This window comes from Melanostigma gelatinosum, assembly GCF_949748355.1.
Source record: "Melanostigma gelatinosum genome assembly, chromosome: 4".
Classification (NCBI taxonomy): Eukaryota; Metazoa; Chordata; class Actinopteri; order Perciformes; family Zoarcidae; genus Melanostigma; species Melanostigma gelatinosum.
The window spans coordinates 22,031,252-22,046,427 of NC_136637.1; the positions used below are offsets into that span (position 1 = coordinate 22,031,252).

At 41.0% G+C, this 15,176-nt stretch overlaps 2 protein-coding genes across 2 annotated transcripts; one reads left to right on the top strand and one right to left on the bottom strand.

Moving 5' to 3' along the window:
* Positions 1–707: 707 nt before the first annotated feature.
* uox (urate oxidase) lies at positions 708–12,238 on the top strand (the record flags this gene model as incomplete). The annotated part of the gene is made up of 9 exons (XM_079267245.1): positions 708–741; positions 1,023–1,057; positions 1,756–1,968; positions 10,717–10,833; positions 11,047–11,125; positions 11,336–11,522; positions 11,743–11,866; positions 11,998–12,081; positions 12,164–12,238. The coding sequence occupies 9 exons, from the start codon at positions 708–710 to the stop codon at positions 12,236–12,238; spliced, it is 948 nt and encodes a 315-aa protein (XP_079123371.1).
* Positions 12,239–12,451: 213 nt separating this feature from the next.
* On the bottom strand, positions 12,452–15,160 carry samd13 (sterile alpha motif domain containing 13). Its single transcript, XM_079267356.1, has 5 exons — positions 14,958–15,160; positions 14,475–14,596; positions 13,659–13,701; positions 13,444–13,555; positions 12,452–13,367 (listed from the first exon to the last, which is right to left on the bottom strand). Exons 2-5 carry the CDS (start codon positions 14,500–14,502, stop codon positions 13,224–13,226), a joined length of 327 nt encoding a protein of 108 aa, XP_079123482.1. The 5' UTR covers positions 14,503–14,596; positions 14,958–15,160; the 3' UTR covers positions 12,452–13,223.
* Between the last annotated feature and the right edge of the window lie 16 nt (positions 15,161–15,176).

The window sequence follows — 15,176 nt, forward strand, 5'->3', positions numbered from 1 at the left end:
AACAGTCAAACGGTAAATTATTGACATGGAGGTCAAGAGATAACACATTAAAAACATGTTTAGGTAAGATAATATATAAAGGTTTTCTAGATGAATGTATTAGAATAAAATCCAGTCATACTACAACATGACTTGTTCTTACGAGGGATCAAAAGAAAAAGTAAAAAAGAAATGATGACACACTGTCGCTTCCCCCATACAAACAAGCCAGTTGACTTTATTGCTGCATGTCCAGAAGACGTATAATTAAATATTCTATAACTACCAGTATTATCTATTTTTAAAAATCTGTTACCACTTCCAGCATTAACCAACTAGTGAACTGAGTTCATACCAAAACATGTCATATCATTTTTGAGATTCATTCATTCCTCTTTTCATACTAAATTTAAGCTGTAGTCACAAGTAAATATTGTATATAGAGTGAATAAAATGTAAAAAACAAAAATAAGATAAAAGGGGCCATGTATAATATCAGAGTATTAATATAGCATCAAACAACGATATACTATGTAAATATATAGTGTAGTAATGGCTACCTGTATTTAAAAAGAAAGTACTTCCTTGCTTAATCATATTTACATTTTCTTTTTAAACATATAATGAATCTTATCCAAGTAACATGCTGCATTTAAGTGGCAAGTATTCATGACTGTGCAGGGTGTGTCAGCTATTCAGTCTCAAAAGTAATCTTACTTAATTAAATTATGAGAAAGCTTTCCACACGACAGAGTGGATCAGGTGGGTCAGAATAAAACACAACAAAAATATCTGTATTTATTTATTGCTCAGACATGTACTTTGGGTTCTCTCTCCAATCCTGCATGTGCTTGTAATAAAGAAAGAATGCGCGTGTGTTAGCGTGTTAATTTACATGAGTAACCATACACACATATAACAGGTAACAGGGTTAACCTTCATCAAACAAGACCTCCAATAGCACCACCCTCTCTACAAAATCCTCTATTGTGAGAAGACACCGTATGCAGGAGGAACTGAGGACAGACAGACGTAAGGTAAAGGAAAGGAAGATACCATGGCAGCGGCTTCAGATCAGGTAACTTATTCATCATGTAATTCATAACAAATAGTTTTTTCCAATTTCCTTAAATAATTCGGCAATGGAGTTTCTCATTTTTGGGGGTCAACGACCACAGGGCCAAACCGAAGAAACCAGTGTTGTCTCGTAAAAATAAATAACCATGTCTAAATCATTAATTATTGTCAAAAAGTAAAATGTTTCTGTCAATGCAGAACGATTGATTTGATGATTTCCAATTTCATATTCTTCACAGATCCTCTAAATTAATTAATTAATTAATTCTGATTAATTCAGTTTTTTCCTGCTCGTTCATGCAAATGAAATGTCTTCATCGATGTGCATCTACAGATTTGTTTGAAATATATTTTACAAACTTATCTTATGAGATTAACGTTAGTACTCATAGAAAAATCAGCAAACTGTTAAAAGTTAAACACATCAGATTTATCTGTTAAAGGCAACAGATAGATGATTGACAGTGCAGAGCAAATATCCAAGGTCTCATGCACACAGGAGACAGACTGCAAGCTGACCAAAGACCAAACTTCAAAGCAAAGGAGAAAACGAGAATGCAATACATACATCAAATTAAGTCAAAGCAAAGTTTAAAATACCAGCAAAAAAAAACACACTTATGGCACAAAACACCCGTTTACGTCACTGGAAACTGCTGAAGTGCAACATGTTAGTAATCCGTTCCTTTGTGTGCGCAGAAGGTGGAGTTTGTGCGAACAGGCTACGGCAAGAACGCAGTGAAGCTGCTGGTCATCAGGAGAGAGGGCGGCCACCACTACATCATCGAGCTGAAAGCTGACGTGGAGCTCACACTCAACTCACGCAAGGATTATTTAACTGGAGACAACTCAGACATCATCCCCACCGACACCATCAAGAACACCATCCATGCCCTGGCCAAGATCAAGGGGGTAGCCAGCCTCTCTACACTACACCCGTCTACTTTCTACTGATCACAACACTTTCATCAATCCATTGACAACAATGTCTATCTACAGAAAGTGAAGGAGGGCAGTTTGGACCAAAAGTGTATCTGTGTTAAAGGCCTGAATTGTGATCACGTTTTAAGGAATCCTATAAGACTGAGTTGTTCTGAACATGTTTTTCTGTCAGGATTTTGTTGCAAATTTATTCAAAAGCAACTTGATTCAGGATGTAATGCAAATGAGTTCGGAAGAGGGTTAGATTAAACCCATGATTGAGGATTTGGAATTTTATGTACACAATATATCTGTAGTGGCCATTTGTCGGCTAAATCAAACTTAAACAAATAATAATCAAACGCCACTGATGCACCGTGGTCGGTATCTTTACGCAGCCAGAAGAGAGTCAAATGTCCAAGCAGGATTCAATTTTGGTGTATTTATTAAATAAAGCAAATAAAACAAGAAAACAAACTAATTAACAAACTCCTGTCGTGCTGTCTCTCCTGTCCTGTGTAGCTGGTAAAAACTATACGCCCACCCCGGTGCATGCTGGTCCTACCTTGCCACTCGTTTAAATAGCAACAGGTGCCCACAGTAATTACCCAAAAAATAATAGAAACAAACAAATTACTATTAAAGAGAAAAATAATCTTAACATATGAAACATCTACAATAATTAAACAATACTACTTATAAATGAAATAACAAAATACAATATCAAATAAATAGCTCCAACATTCCGGCCCCTAATTGTGCATAATATCACAATTATTATTCTCAAACGAGCTATTCCTATAATAAACATGACCTAAAGTTAATCTTCTTCTTGACTCCTACAACAAAAAGAAAGATTAGAGAGAGAGAAAATAGAGGTCGAGAAAACATCAGTCCATGATGTTTAGTCTGCTGCTTCCAAAAGCAGACAGAGCTTCGTCACCGGCCTCTCCAGAATGCTGGTCCTGGTTTGAAGTCGCACAGACCGCACCAGCCCCTTTGTATCTGGTCTTGCCTCCAAAACTTTTCCCATCATCCAAGATCCTCTTGGAGCTGTAGAGTCCGCAACAAGGACAATGTCTCCAGCAGTGAGGCTTCTTCTTGGCCTTGTCCACTTTTGTCTCTCTTGCATTATAGGCAGGTACTCAGAGATCCATCTCTTCCAGAAGAGTTCAGCCATGTACTGTACTTGCTTCCACCTTTTCTTGATGTACAGATCACTTTGAATGAATAGTCCTGGTGGCATGATTGGTTTGCCTTTTAACATTAGAATGTGGTTTGGTGTGAGAGCTTCAAGGTCATCTGGGTCATCTGAGACTTTTGTGATGGGTCTGTCATTTAGAATTGCTTCAACCTCACAGAAAATAGTCTGGAGCCCTTCATCGTCCAGAATTTGCTGTTGCAGAACTGAGGTGAGAACACCTTTCACTGAACGAATCAGGCGCTCCCAGATGCCGCCTTGATGGGAAGCTGCTGGGGTGTTAAAGTTCCATTTTATGCCATCCTGGACAAAAGCCCTTTGAATTTTGTCATGATTCAGAACAGCCAGACTTTCCTTCAGCTCCCGGTTGGCTCCAACAAAGTTTGTGCCATTATCCGACCTGATAGTGGAGACTGCACCTCGTCTACAGATGAACCTTCGTACTGCATTTATACAGGAGTCTGTGTCTAGTGTATATGCCACTTCCAAATGCACAGCACGACTGGTTAGACAGGTGAAAAGCACTCCATATCTCTTCAGAAGACTTCTTCCTCTTTTAACATTGATGGGCCCAAAATAGTCAACTCCAACATTTGTAAAAGGAGCTTTATCAGGCAACACTCTCTCCTCCGGCAAGTCTGCCATCTTCTGTTCACCAAGCTTTCCTCTGTTGCGTCTACAAACAACACAGTCAGATATGACTTTCCTGGCAGCGGAATTTGCATTGATGATCCAGTACTTTTGCCGTGACCTTGACAGCATGTGATTTCTTCCAGCATGTCCCAGCTGATGATGGATATGGCGCAAAATCAGCGTGGATACATGCAGGTCTTTGGACAAAATAACTGGATGTTTGGATTCTGCTGGCAGTGCTGCTTTACTCAGCCGACCACCAACTCTGAGAATTTCATCATCCATTACTGGGTCTAGTTTGTACAGCGGACTTTCTTTGTGGATGGTTTTAAAACATCCTTTCAGTGAGGCAATTTCAGCTTTGAACTTGTGTCGTTGTACATATTGAATGATTGACTTCTCCGCCTTAGCAAGATCTTCAGGTGTTATTCTTTGTCCTTTGAGTGTGGCTTTAAAGCTTTGAACTTTTCTTTCTACTTCATGCTCCCGATTCTTCAGATCGTCCTTTCTGAGGCCTGCAGAAGCACAAAACTCCTTTCTCTTCTGTCCCAATAACAAGAGACGTTCCTTGACCTTCAGAAACCAAGCCACAGATGTTTTTAGTCTAGTCCAAGATGAAAAATAGTAGATCAGGTGGTTGGTGGCATTTTCCAAATCCTTGATGACAGCATTTACCATTAAGTCCCTTTTGACCTCTGGGTCATCTGCAGAAATCACCTCAAGATTCCCATCAAGTTTAGGCCACTCCTTCTTTGACTGATAGAGAAACTCAGGTCCACTTATCCATCTCCTGCCTTTCAGGAAATCCTCAGCTCTCATTCCTCTTGATGCTTCATCTGCTGGATTATCCTTGGAACCCACATATCTCCACTGATCTACATCTGCTGCTTCTCTGATGAAAGAGGTTCTGTTTGCCACAAAAGTGTGGAATCGTCTGGTTTCACTAGAGATATACTTAAGGACTGTTGTGCTGTCCGTCCAGAAGACTGACTTCTCCAGCTTGAGTTGCAACTCCTTCCGAAGCATTTTATCCACACGAACTGCAAGAACTGCGGCTGTGAGTTCCAGTCGAGGAATTGTGGTCTGCTTTAGTGGGGCAACTCTGGCCTTTCCCAAGAGAAATGCAACATGTACTTTATCATCAGTTTCCAATCTCACGTAAGACACAGTTCCATAGCCAACTTGACTGGCATCAGAAAAGTGGTGAAGTTGTGCTGTAGCAGGTTCTCCTAAGTCTCTGGGCTTAATACAGCGGTCCACTTTGAACTCAGACATCCTTTGCAGGTCCTCCAGCCAATTAGACCATTGTTCAGCGAAAGAGTGGGAAATAGTGTCATCCCAACCCAAGTTTCTCCTACAAAGCTCCTGCAGTAACAGCTTGGCTGGCATGCTGAATGGGGCTAGAAATCCCAAAGGGTCATAAAGTGAGCTGACCACTGACAAAATGCCTCTTCTGGTGTTTGGCTGTTGTTGTAGTGATGTCCTGAACTTGAACTTGTCAGTTTCAATGCACCACTCTAGTCCTAGTGCTCGCTCCATTGGAAGTTGGTCTGTATCCAAATCCAGTTCCACCATTTCTTTTGGTCTTTTGTCCTCAGCGATTGACAGCAGCACTGTGCGGCTGTTGCTGATCCATCTTGAAAGATTGAATCCTCCTTTATGACAGAGCGCATTCAAATCTTTGATTATTTGCAGTGCCTCCTCCTCTGACGCCATGGATTTCAGGCAGTCATCCACATAAAAATTATGTTTGACTGTATTTGTCACTTCTGGAGGGAAATGTTGGACATTATCATCTGCAGTTCTCCTCAAAGCATAATTTGCACAACTTGGTGAGGATACAGCTCCAAACAGATGTACTTTCATCCGATACTCCAGTGGAGACTGCGCAGTGTCACCATCAGACCACCAGAGGAAGCGGAGAAAGTTGATGTGCTTTTCTGAGACACGAACTTGATGAAACATGGCTTGGATGTCGGCCATTACTGCAACGGGCTCTTGCCTAAATCGGACGAGGACTCCAATAAGAGTGTTAGTGAGATCAGGTCCCTGCAAGAGCTGGCAGTTCAGTGATGTCCCTTTAAAAGTTGCTCCACAATCAAAAACAACTCTTAGTTTGCCTTTTCTGGGATGATAGACTCCATGATGAGGGATATACCACACCTTTCCATCACTTTGTTCGAGTTGATCAGCAGGTACCATCTCAGCATATCCTTGAGTTATCATGTTGTTTAGGAATGCGGTATATTCCTCCTTAAATGGAACAGTCTTGACAAATTTTCTTTTCAGGCTTCGGAGGCGCTGTTCTGCAACACAGCGATTGTTAGGCAAGACAGAATTTTCCTGTCTGAAAGGTAAGTCAATACAGTAATGGTTTCCAGTTAATACTGTTGTGTTGCTCATAACATTCATGAACTTGAGGTCTTCTCTGGACATTTCAATCTGCTCCTCTGATGATCTCTCATTAAAGTCATGGTTATACTGTTTAACCAGCATTCCTTGCAGATGTTCCACAGAGATTCGGTTGGCTGTTACAGCAGGGCAGCCACTCTTACTCCTACTGCTCTCGCCGCGAAGTGGACCATTAATGACCCAACCAACTCTGGTTCTGACCGCATAAGGTCCTTCATCCTGGCTGTTTATCAGCTCCCAAGGCTCCATCACTTTTGGAGCATCAGTTCCAATTAGTAGCTCAACACCTGCGTCAATGTCGTGGAGCTTAACATCCTTGAGGTAAGACCATTGATCAAGATCCTCCTCCCGTGGGACGTTGAGTGCAGAAACAGGCATGCTCCTTTGAGTTAAAACATCAGGTAACTCAATGAAATCGTTTGTGCTCATACCAGACACTTCAAGGCCTGACAGAATATGTGCATTTACGATCTTCTTTTGATTCATTGTTCTCAGCAGAATACTAGTCCTTTTACCCTTCAAGTTCAGTTTTCTTGCCAAGTCCTCTGTACAGAATGTGCCGGAACTCCCTGGATCCAAGAAGGCATATGTCTGCACCGTTTTGTTACCTCTCTGGCTCTTGACTTTGACTGCGACAATAGAAAAGATGGAATTATCTTCATAACCAGCCCCGATATGGCCGCAGGTTTGAGACATGGTGGTTGACACGCTTGGAGGGCTCACAGACTGTTGGGCTTGTTGAAAGGTTGTTCTTTTGTCTTGCCACTCTATGTGAAGGACTCCTGGGTGCTTTTGGTGACACACATTGCAATCCAAGCGACTCCTACAGTCTTTGCTTGTGTGGCCTACTTTCAGGCAACCAAAACAAATACCCTGTTCTTTGATAAAGTTAATTTTATCACGATGTCCTTTAACTTTAAACTGTGAGCATTTATCCAATGAGTGACGACTTTGTTTACAAAACAGACAGTTGTGAAGAGAGGAAGACGTCTTGTTTCCTGTGTACTGAGTGATGACTCCTTCTTTCACTGCAGTAACATTGGTGGCAAAGCTGCTTCCTTTTTTCCTTTGCTTCAAGTAACTAACGTTGGAGACCTTCAAGTTGGTAGGTTGTGAGTCCTGAATGTTGCCAAAAAGTGGATCTGAGGCAATTCTGACTTGTTTTTCAATGAAAGCAACAAGATCCTCAAACAGTGCTCTCCGGCCACGTCGCTCTTGCAGATCACAAGCAACATTTCTCCACCGTTCCCTTAACTTATAAGGAAGTTTCAAGATGATGCTCCTCATATTAGATGGTAGGTCCAGTTCCTTCATATGCATCATTTGCTCTGTTAGATTTGAGCATCCTCGAAGAAACAGGGAAAATGATTGCAATGCTTTAAGATCTTCACTTTTAACAGGCGTCCAGCTGAGAAGCTTTTCCATATACGTAGATGCAATTTTGTATTCGTTTCCAAAGTGCTCTGCGAGAAGACTTTTGGCTCTATGGTATCCCTGATCTGAAGGTAGATGTTGACAACTGCACACCAAGTCTCTTGGCTGCCCCCTGGTGTATTGTTCGAGAAAGTGCAAACAGTCACTCCAATTAGTTGTCTTCTCCTCCACTCCATTTTCAAAAGCTCTGATAAAAGACCTGTACTGAAGAGGGTCTCCATCAAACACAGGAATGTTTCTTACAGGCAGGACAGAGCACAGATTTTGCTGGACCAGCAGAGCAGCGATATCATTTTGTCTTTGCATCACATTTACAATGTCATTCTGATGGGGTTGAGGTTGCACAAGTCCTGCTTGACTTTCATTCACAGTTTGTGTCGTTTGACCTGGAGAATCAGTCTTTAAGAGCATCTCATCAATTTGTGTGTTTGACCTTTGTTTAGGCCTAACAACCTGTGGTTGCATTATGGGATCAGACACAGAAATAACATCCTTTTCAACAGGAACAAAGGTGTAGGCATGGGGATTTAATAGTCTTGCTTCTTTGAACTTGTTCCTTTCAACATAAGAGTTCATTCCGTCTGAACATTTTGAGCCACGCTGGGATGAATTTATTTCCAAGACATGAAGCTTTGCACTTGTAGCTGCCAATTCCGTTTCAAGTTCCAATTGTTCCTTTTCTTTCTTCAACTTTTCCTTTTCCCTCTCCAACTTTTCCTTTTCCCTCTCCAACTTTTCCTCCTGAGCTTCGATTAGATGTTTCCTTTTTAGAGCAGCAACGCGCTCCATCAGAGCTGCCTTGTCAGCCTCAGCTCTAATGCGTGCAGATGATGTTGATGAAATCTGTGATAGCTGGGAATGTGTCTTTACAGAGTTCATCTTTACACTTAACACATTAGAAGCACTATCTTCAGGGTTTATTTCATCTGCAACACCTTGGTGGTCGAGAGAATCTTTACATGGCTGCACATATGGGTAACCCATTTCAGACAGCCAGCCTTTTACCCTTTCAGTGAAGTCATAGAACATTGTCATTTTTTCTTTGAAGTACAGATTTTGCCTTGTAACTTCATCTTGAGGTAAAGGTAAGCTCACAAAAGATGTATGCATGTCATTTGCATCTTGGTAACACTTGATGAATGTAAAAAGCTCAGCATTCACTGAATTTACATTTTTATTGGAAGTCATTAAATCACTTATGTTTCTCAAACACTTTTTGGCTTGTTTGCATTTTGCGGTTGTCTTTTGCTGGTACATTTCCGTGTAGAACTCCAAGCCTTTAGAAGTCATTGTAATGTCTCTTCTTGCTGACGGCCTTTCAACATCCGTCGCCTGAACGTCAGACATTTTGAACACTTCTTCCAAACTGCTTGTCACACATCAATCAAATCCGTCGGACGTGAATGCAGGTAAAGTGCAGCAAAAAACAGCAAAGGCGCTTACAGGCCGCTCCTCCAATTCACCACACACACACACTGAAGTCGGGCTTTTTAATGAATGAAAGCCGCCGATAGTGGTGCGCGGGTGTTGCGCAATGTCCTTTGTAGCGATTCAACGCAGTCAGGCTTAAACATCCAGAAGCACGTACATCACTGTGAATACAGACTTTTAAACTCCACTCGTTTCACCGTCTTCCTATACGGCAGTCGTATCACGTACCCGTTTCTTCTGAGATGTTTCAGCGCTGTGTTGATCTGGTCCAAAGCAGTTGTCCCGCTGATATTGAATCCAAGAGTGATGAATGAAACAATCCTCTTTGATCATCCATACGAAATCCAAAAACGATCCAACCAGTTGTGGCTGTGGTGGGATCGGTCCTTTGAGTCCAAGAGCTAAGCTTTTACTTTAGTCCAAAGGCGTAGTTTTTACTTTATGTAGTGGCCATTTGTCGGCTAAATCAAACTTAAACAAATAATAATCAAACGCCACTGATGCACCGTGGTCGGTATCTTTACGCAGCCAGAAGAGAGTCAAATGTCCAAGCAGGATTCAATTTTGGTGTATTTATTAAATAAAGCAAATAAAACAAGAAAACAAACTAATTAACAAACTCCTGTCGTGCTGTCTCTCCTGTCCTGTGTAGCTGGTAAAAACTATACGCCCACCCCGGTGCATGCTGGTCCTACCTTGCCACTCGTTTAAATAGCAACAGGTGCCCACAGTAATTACCCAAAAAATAATAGAAACAAACAAATTACTATTAAAGAGAAAAATAATCTTAACATATGAAACATCTACAATAATTAAACAATACTACTTATAAATGAAATAACAAAATACAATATCAAATAAATAGCTCCAACAATATCAATAGGCTTTACTGGCCAAGTCTAAGTTCTCAGACAAGATAAGGTAAGGCATCTTAGCAGGGCACCTTTACTAAGGACCATTTCGGACTATTACAGTAGTTTGGAATCCAGTGTAGAACAAACATGACTGGAGTTATGTCGTCAAATGTTCAGGGCCATTTTGAACAAGCTGGAGCATTTAAACTAGCGAGAAGGCTTTTACAGTAGTCGAGTAGTGCTAAGTGCTACATTGTTAAGTGCTAAGTGCTACATTGCTAAGTGCTACATTGTGTAATTGAGGAGTTATTGAAATTAAGTTGGAAATAATTGAGGCGCGCTCTTTGTTTCACAGGGCCTAAGATTGGCATATAGTCTTTTTTATATTCGGGTGAAGAAAGCTCATTGTCATTCGGCTTTTAACAACTAGATGCAGCTACATAGAGGTCTATGGTGAAAGTAGATTAAACAGCATTCATGTAAAACACACACTTGTACATTCCCTCATTGCATGGACATTTTGAATTCTACTGTGGTCATTCCTTGACCTCACTATAGTGCCACTAAGGGACCCCTGGCAACCTGCAGCACAAACACACACTGATCAAATAAAATCAAGGGTTAACAAACCCTGTTGACATTCGTTTGTCTGGGGTCGGACTTTTGTTTTAGTCGGCACTTCCTTTGTGTTCTCATTCATTTATGAGCATTTTCTTTAGATAGCTTTACTTACAGTCTGTCCCTCTGCTCTTTACGCTATACTCATGTGTTCAGGTAAAGACCATCGAGCAGTTTTCCCTGGATATCTGTCGTCATTTCCTCACCTCTTTCAACCATGTGCTGAGGGTCAACGTTCACATAGAGGAGGCCCCATGGAGACGCTTGGAGAAGGTGAAACACAGGGTTCAGTCGTCAGTCCTTGATACAAGAGTCTGCAGATATTTTTCGAGTCAAAATGTGAAAAGCACAATTGGAACAAACTATACACACGCGTGCTTTTCCTGACACGTCAAAACATCTGCCACGTGTTACCTTCATTCGAGCTATTTACATTCAAGCATGATTTTCACCCTTTCTGTTTGTCATTGTCATTTGTTTTCTCAGAATGGGGTGGAGCACGTTCATGCGTTCATCTACAGCCCAGAAGCTTGTCGCTTCTGTGATGCTGAACAGAATCTCAATGGTTAGCACAAACACACACAACTCATAAGGCTTATTGATGAAATACTAAGGGATCTAAAACTAAAGCTTAGCATTGCTGTATATCATTGAAGCTGCTGATGAAAGGCTACATTTTGTATGTTAGAGAGTCCAGGATGACGGCCATTGTGGCATGTGTCTATTCTGCGCTACTGTGAAAATGTTTCTGAAGTCTGTTTACTCTGCGCTCCAGGAATCCCCGTGGTTCACAGTGGGGTGAAAAACATGACGGTTCTGAAAACCACCCAGTCCGGTTTTGAGGGTTTCCACAGAGACCGCTTCACTACTCTGAAAGAGGCCAAGGACAGGTGTTTCTGCACCTCAGTGTATGCTAGGTGGCTTTATAACAAGTCTCAAGATGTCGACTTTGATGCTGCGTGGTAATTAAATCCTAAAATAACTTTCACTCTCTAAACAGCTTCGGTGTAGTTATGCATGATGGAACACTGTAACTTTATCTGCCTAATAGGTGGAAAAATGTCATTTCTGAACACAAATCAAGAAATAGAAGGAATTTCTCACCTGTTTCAATTGAAAAATCCTAAAAGTGAAATGACATGCCTTCTTCATCCAACGATCATCGCATCACCGTCCTCACAGGAAGTGTGTGAAGGACACGATTATTGAGAAGTTTGCTGGCCCGTACGATACTGGAGAGTTCTCCCCCTCTGTGCAGAAGACCCTTTATGAAACACAGGTTCTGGTCCTGGATAGAGTTCCTGAGGTAAGTCCACACTTATCAAACCTCCAGGTAAAATCTGTCGCGGTCGCAGCTAGAAAATAAAGCTCAATTGTAACAGTAGATGTTATAGACCAACTTGTCAGCCACATGTCTTTAGGTATTCTGTCTTTTAGGTTGATGAAATCGAGATGGTCATGCCCAACCAGCATTACATCACCATAGAAATGACAAAATTTGGCCTCACCAACAAAGATGAAGTAAGTTCTGTTAGTACAGTTAATAATCTTTCATGTTTAGTGAACATTGTTCGATTATTGACATGTAATATTCCCCTGACAGGTTTTTCTTGCCTTGGATAACCCTTCAGGCAACATCACAGGCACAGTGCGCAGGAAACAGCGAGCCAAGCTGTGAAGGCACCTCCACATCCAGGAAATGCTGCTCATGTGGCCTACATATCAAGTCAATCTAATATCATGTGAATGAAGTTCTGAGAACAAAAATGACCTTTAAAATATTTGTTTTGGTCATAAGTACAACTCAAGATTTCCTAAATATGATAAGCTCTTGATGTAAGTAAAGAAATGAAATCAACTAATATTGTTCTTTTGTGAGAAAAGAGCACCATTTATTGCAAATCTTTGATTCGGATATTCAAACTCCAGTGTTATGTTGCACATATACATCGGTCATACACACTTCAATACGGTTGTCTTTGCAACAATTCTGAAAGCACCACAGGTAGGAACATAGGAATATATACACTAGGCCTCGCGCCTAGATAATGTAGGTGTGCAGGAACAAAGAGGCTTTCGTTTGGCTCCTTGTTTCTGGGAAAACAAAATGCTTCAGTGTTACATGCTAAGGACGTTTTATGGACTCAGCTGCACGGTTTAGAGCATAAAAACTGATTTCAGGGAAAAAGCGGGATGCACCAGTATCATTTCATGATTGTATCAAAGTGTTCAGGTACAACAACATATACAGTTTGCAACTAAATATCATCTTATAAACAAATACTTTGTTTTTTTTAAAGCAACATGGGTTAATTCACTTTGCACACACGCGCAAACACATGTACGTACACACACACTCACAAAAATCCTTCCTGCACAGTACTTGCCCAAAATTACCTTCTTTCACATAAAAAAAACACACAACAAATAAAATACATACAGTATCTCAAGCAGAAAAAAATAAGAATGGATGAAAAGGGTAAACAGTTTAGGGTGCTCCATGTGCAACCCATTTTTGGAGTCCACGCTTATAAAAACATACAGCATTCAAATTGTGTTAAGGTGCCACTGTGGCCAGAGGAGTCTTTGTGGAGTGGCAGCTAACCTGGGGTCTCCTGACACGATGATTGTCACTGAGGCGGGTGCTGGGATGGCCTGCGGCGCTACGAGGCGTTGCTCTTGAGGTGTTGAGTTTGCAGCGGCTTCACGTGGTACTCGTAGATTTTCAGCGCAGGGCCGAGTTTTATCGACAGTCCCGTCAGGACGTCGTTGCGCGTCATTAGCAACAGGGACTTGCCATCGATTTCCTGTCAGGCGGGGAGAGCGACGTATCAGACCGACATCTTAGTTTATTTTCATCACGAGCAGGAAGAGAACACCAACCTGATCCTGAAAAGCAGTGGCTTGCTCCTCGAACCCTGTTGCTTTGAAGTAATCGACGACGTCGGCGACCCCCCAGTTGGCGGGGTCCGGCAGCTGGCCGTTCTCCACTGGGCTGTGGAGTCACAGTGAATGCATTGATCTTAATGTGGATGCACACTCAGCTGTTTAACACATTCTTTCAATAAACAATGTCTGGCACTAATTGAATTTAATACCTTTTGGTGTCAACAGAGCCATTTGCCTTGTCTTCCATGCCAGCTGTAAGAAAATAAACAATAATAATCATCGAACACACAGTCATTACAACATGTAGCAACTTCAAATCAATGTTCAATCCTCTTCACCAAAAGTCACTTTCAATAGCGTTAAAAGTATTTTCTCCACTGGTTTTAAAGTACACAAAAGCTACCAAGACTTAAACTCAACTGTGAACTGCTATTGCTTTTTACAATTGTTAATTGAAACTATGACACAGTTTGAGAGTAAAATATTCAAATCAGATTACAATAAATTATTTGCAACACTAAATAATTGTTAGTTGCAGACCTACAAAACAGGCAATACAACATGTAGCAATGTGAAACACAATAAATTGTTCCTAAAATAACTTTTTCCACAGGTTTTACATAAGCGACAAATAATGTACACTGTGTATGCAGAATCTTCAACAACTATAATGTAATTAAAATGTTGTGCATAATTTAACACACGTTTGGTATCATTAAAAAGACGTACACTAATTTGTATTTTGGGATATTATTAGTTTAAACAGTGCTTGGTCACAAAACCGTTCACGATGAAGCTAGCAAAAGGGTCTGAGGGGTTTCTGCTGCATTGGACAAATGGTCAAAGCAATTTAACTTTGGACTAAAAGCTTCCTGACAACACAAACTGAGATTTTCTTTAAAACAGAAACTGCTTTGGATAAACTGCTGGTGACCAAGGAAAGATTGTGCTTTCATTGAGCCAATGCAGTTTACAGTTAATAAAGCACTAATCGTAGCCATAAACAGGCTAAACGAGTCTCTTACAATCTGTAACGTTGCAGTAATTTTTCATCAGATGTCTTCTCTCGGAGAGCTCAGTGGGTTGGCAGCTCAAACACCATCATTGTTTCTCTTTCGCAGTCTTGGGCATTCACTGGGTGTCCTCACTGCAATAACAGTAAATAAGTACAGGTGTTTAAACAGTGAAGAGACAATGTACAACCACAACACACAGCTAAAGACCAGAACAAAGCTAACGCTGGTGTTGTATCGATAACTGAGGTACGCACTCACGTTGTTAGCTGAATTTTAAAATAGCAGAATAACGTTATGAAATTGCATTAACTGACACGTAACGTTACATAAATGAAGTGAAAAGGAGCAATACAGCACAGCACAATAATGAAATAACGTTATGCTGTCGACAGCTGATATTTGATCGCTGCCTCTTCGTATTTGGTATTAAGCTAACAGGGACAGTTAGCTGGGTTTGCTAATACAGAATTTAACGTTAACAGTTAACGTTACCTTATTTTAGGTGATTCCTGCTTGACAACAACAGTGCGTCCAAGCTACGCACGTACGTTGGACAACAAAAAGGTTTTCTAATCACTGAGATATTTTACTAATAATTAAACGTCGGTATTCACTTGATAGAATCAAGATGTAATCAAGTAAAGGCAACTAGCCCTCTTCATCGGTTTAGCTTCTTTCGCCCACATGACAGCAGAGAATCATGGGAAGTGG

What these genes read in the sequence shown, in the direction of transcription:
- samd13 (XM_079267356.1), bottom strand. Translation starts at nt 14,502, where the DNA reads ATGAAAAATTACTGCAACGTTACAGATT. An exon ending in TTACTGCAACGTTACAGATT is followed by an intron (nt 13,702 to 14,474) that starts GTAAGAGACTCG and finishes ATTTTCTTACAG; the next exon opens with CTGGCATGGAAGACAAGGCA. An exon ending in GGCTCTGTTGACACCAAAAG is followed by an intron (nt 13,556 to 13,658) that starts GTATTAAATTCA and finishes GTGACTCCACAG; the next exon opens with CCCAGTGGAGAACGGCCAGC.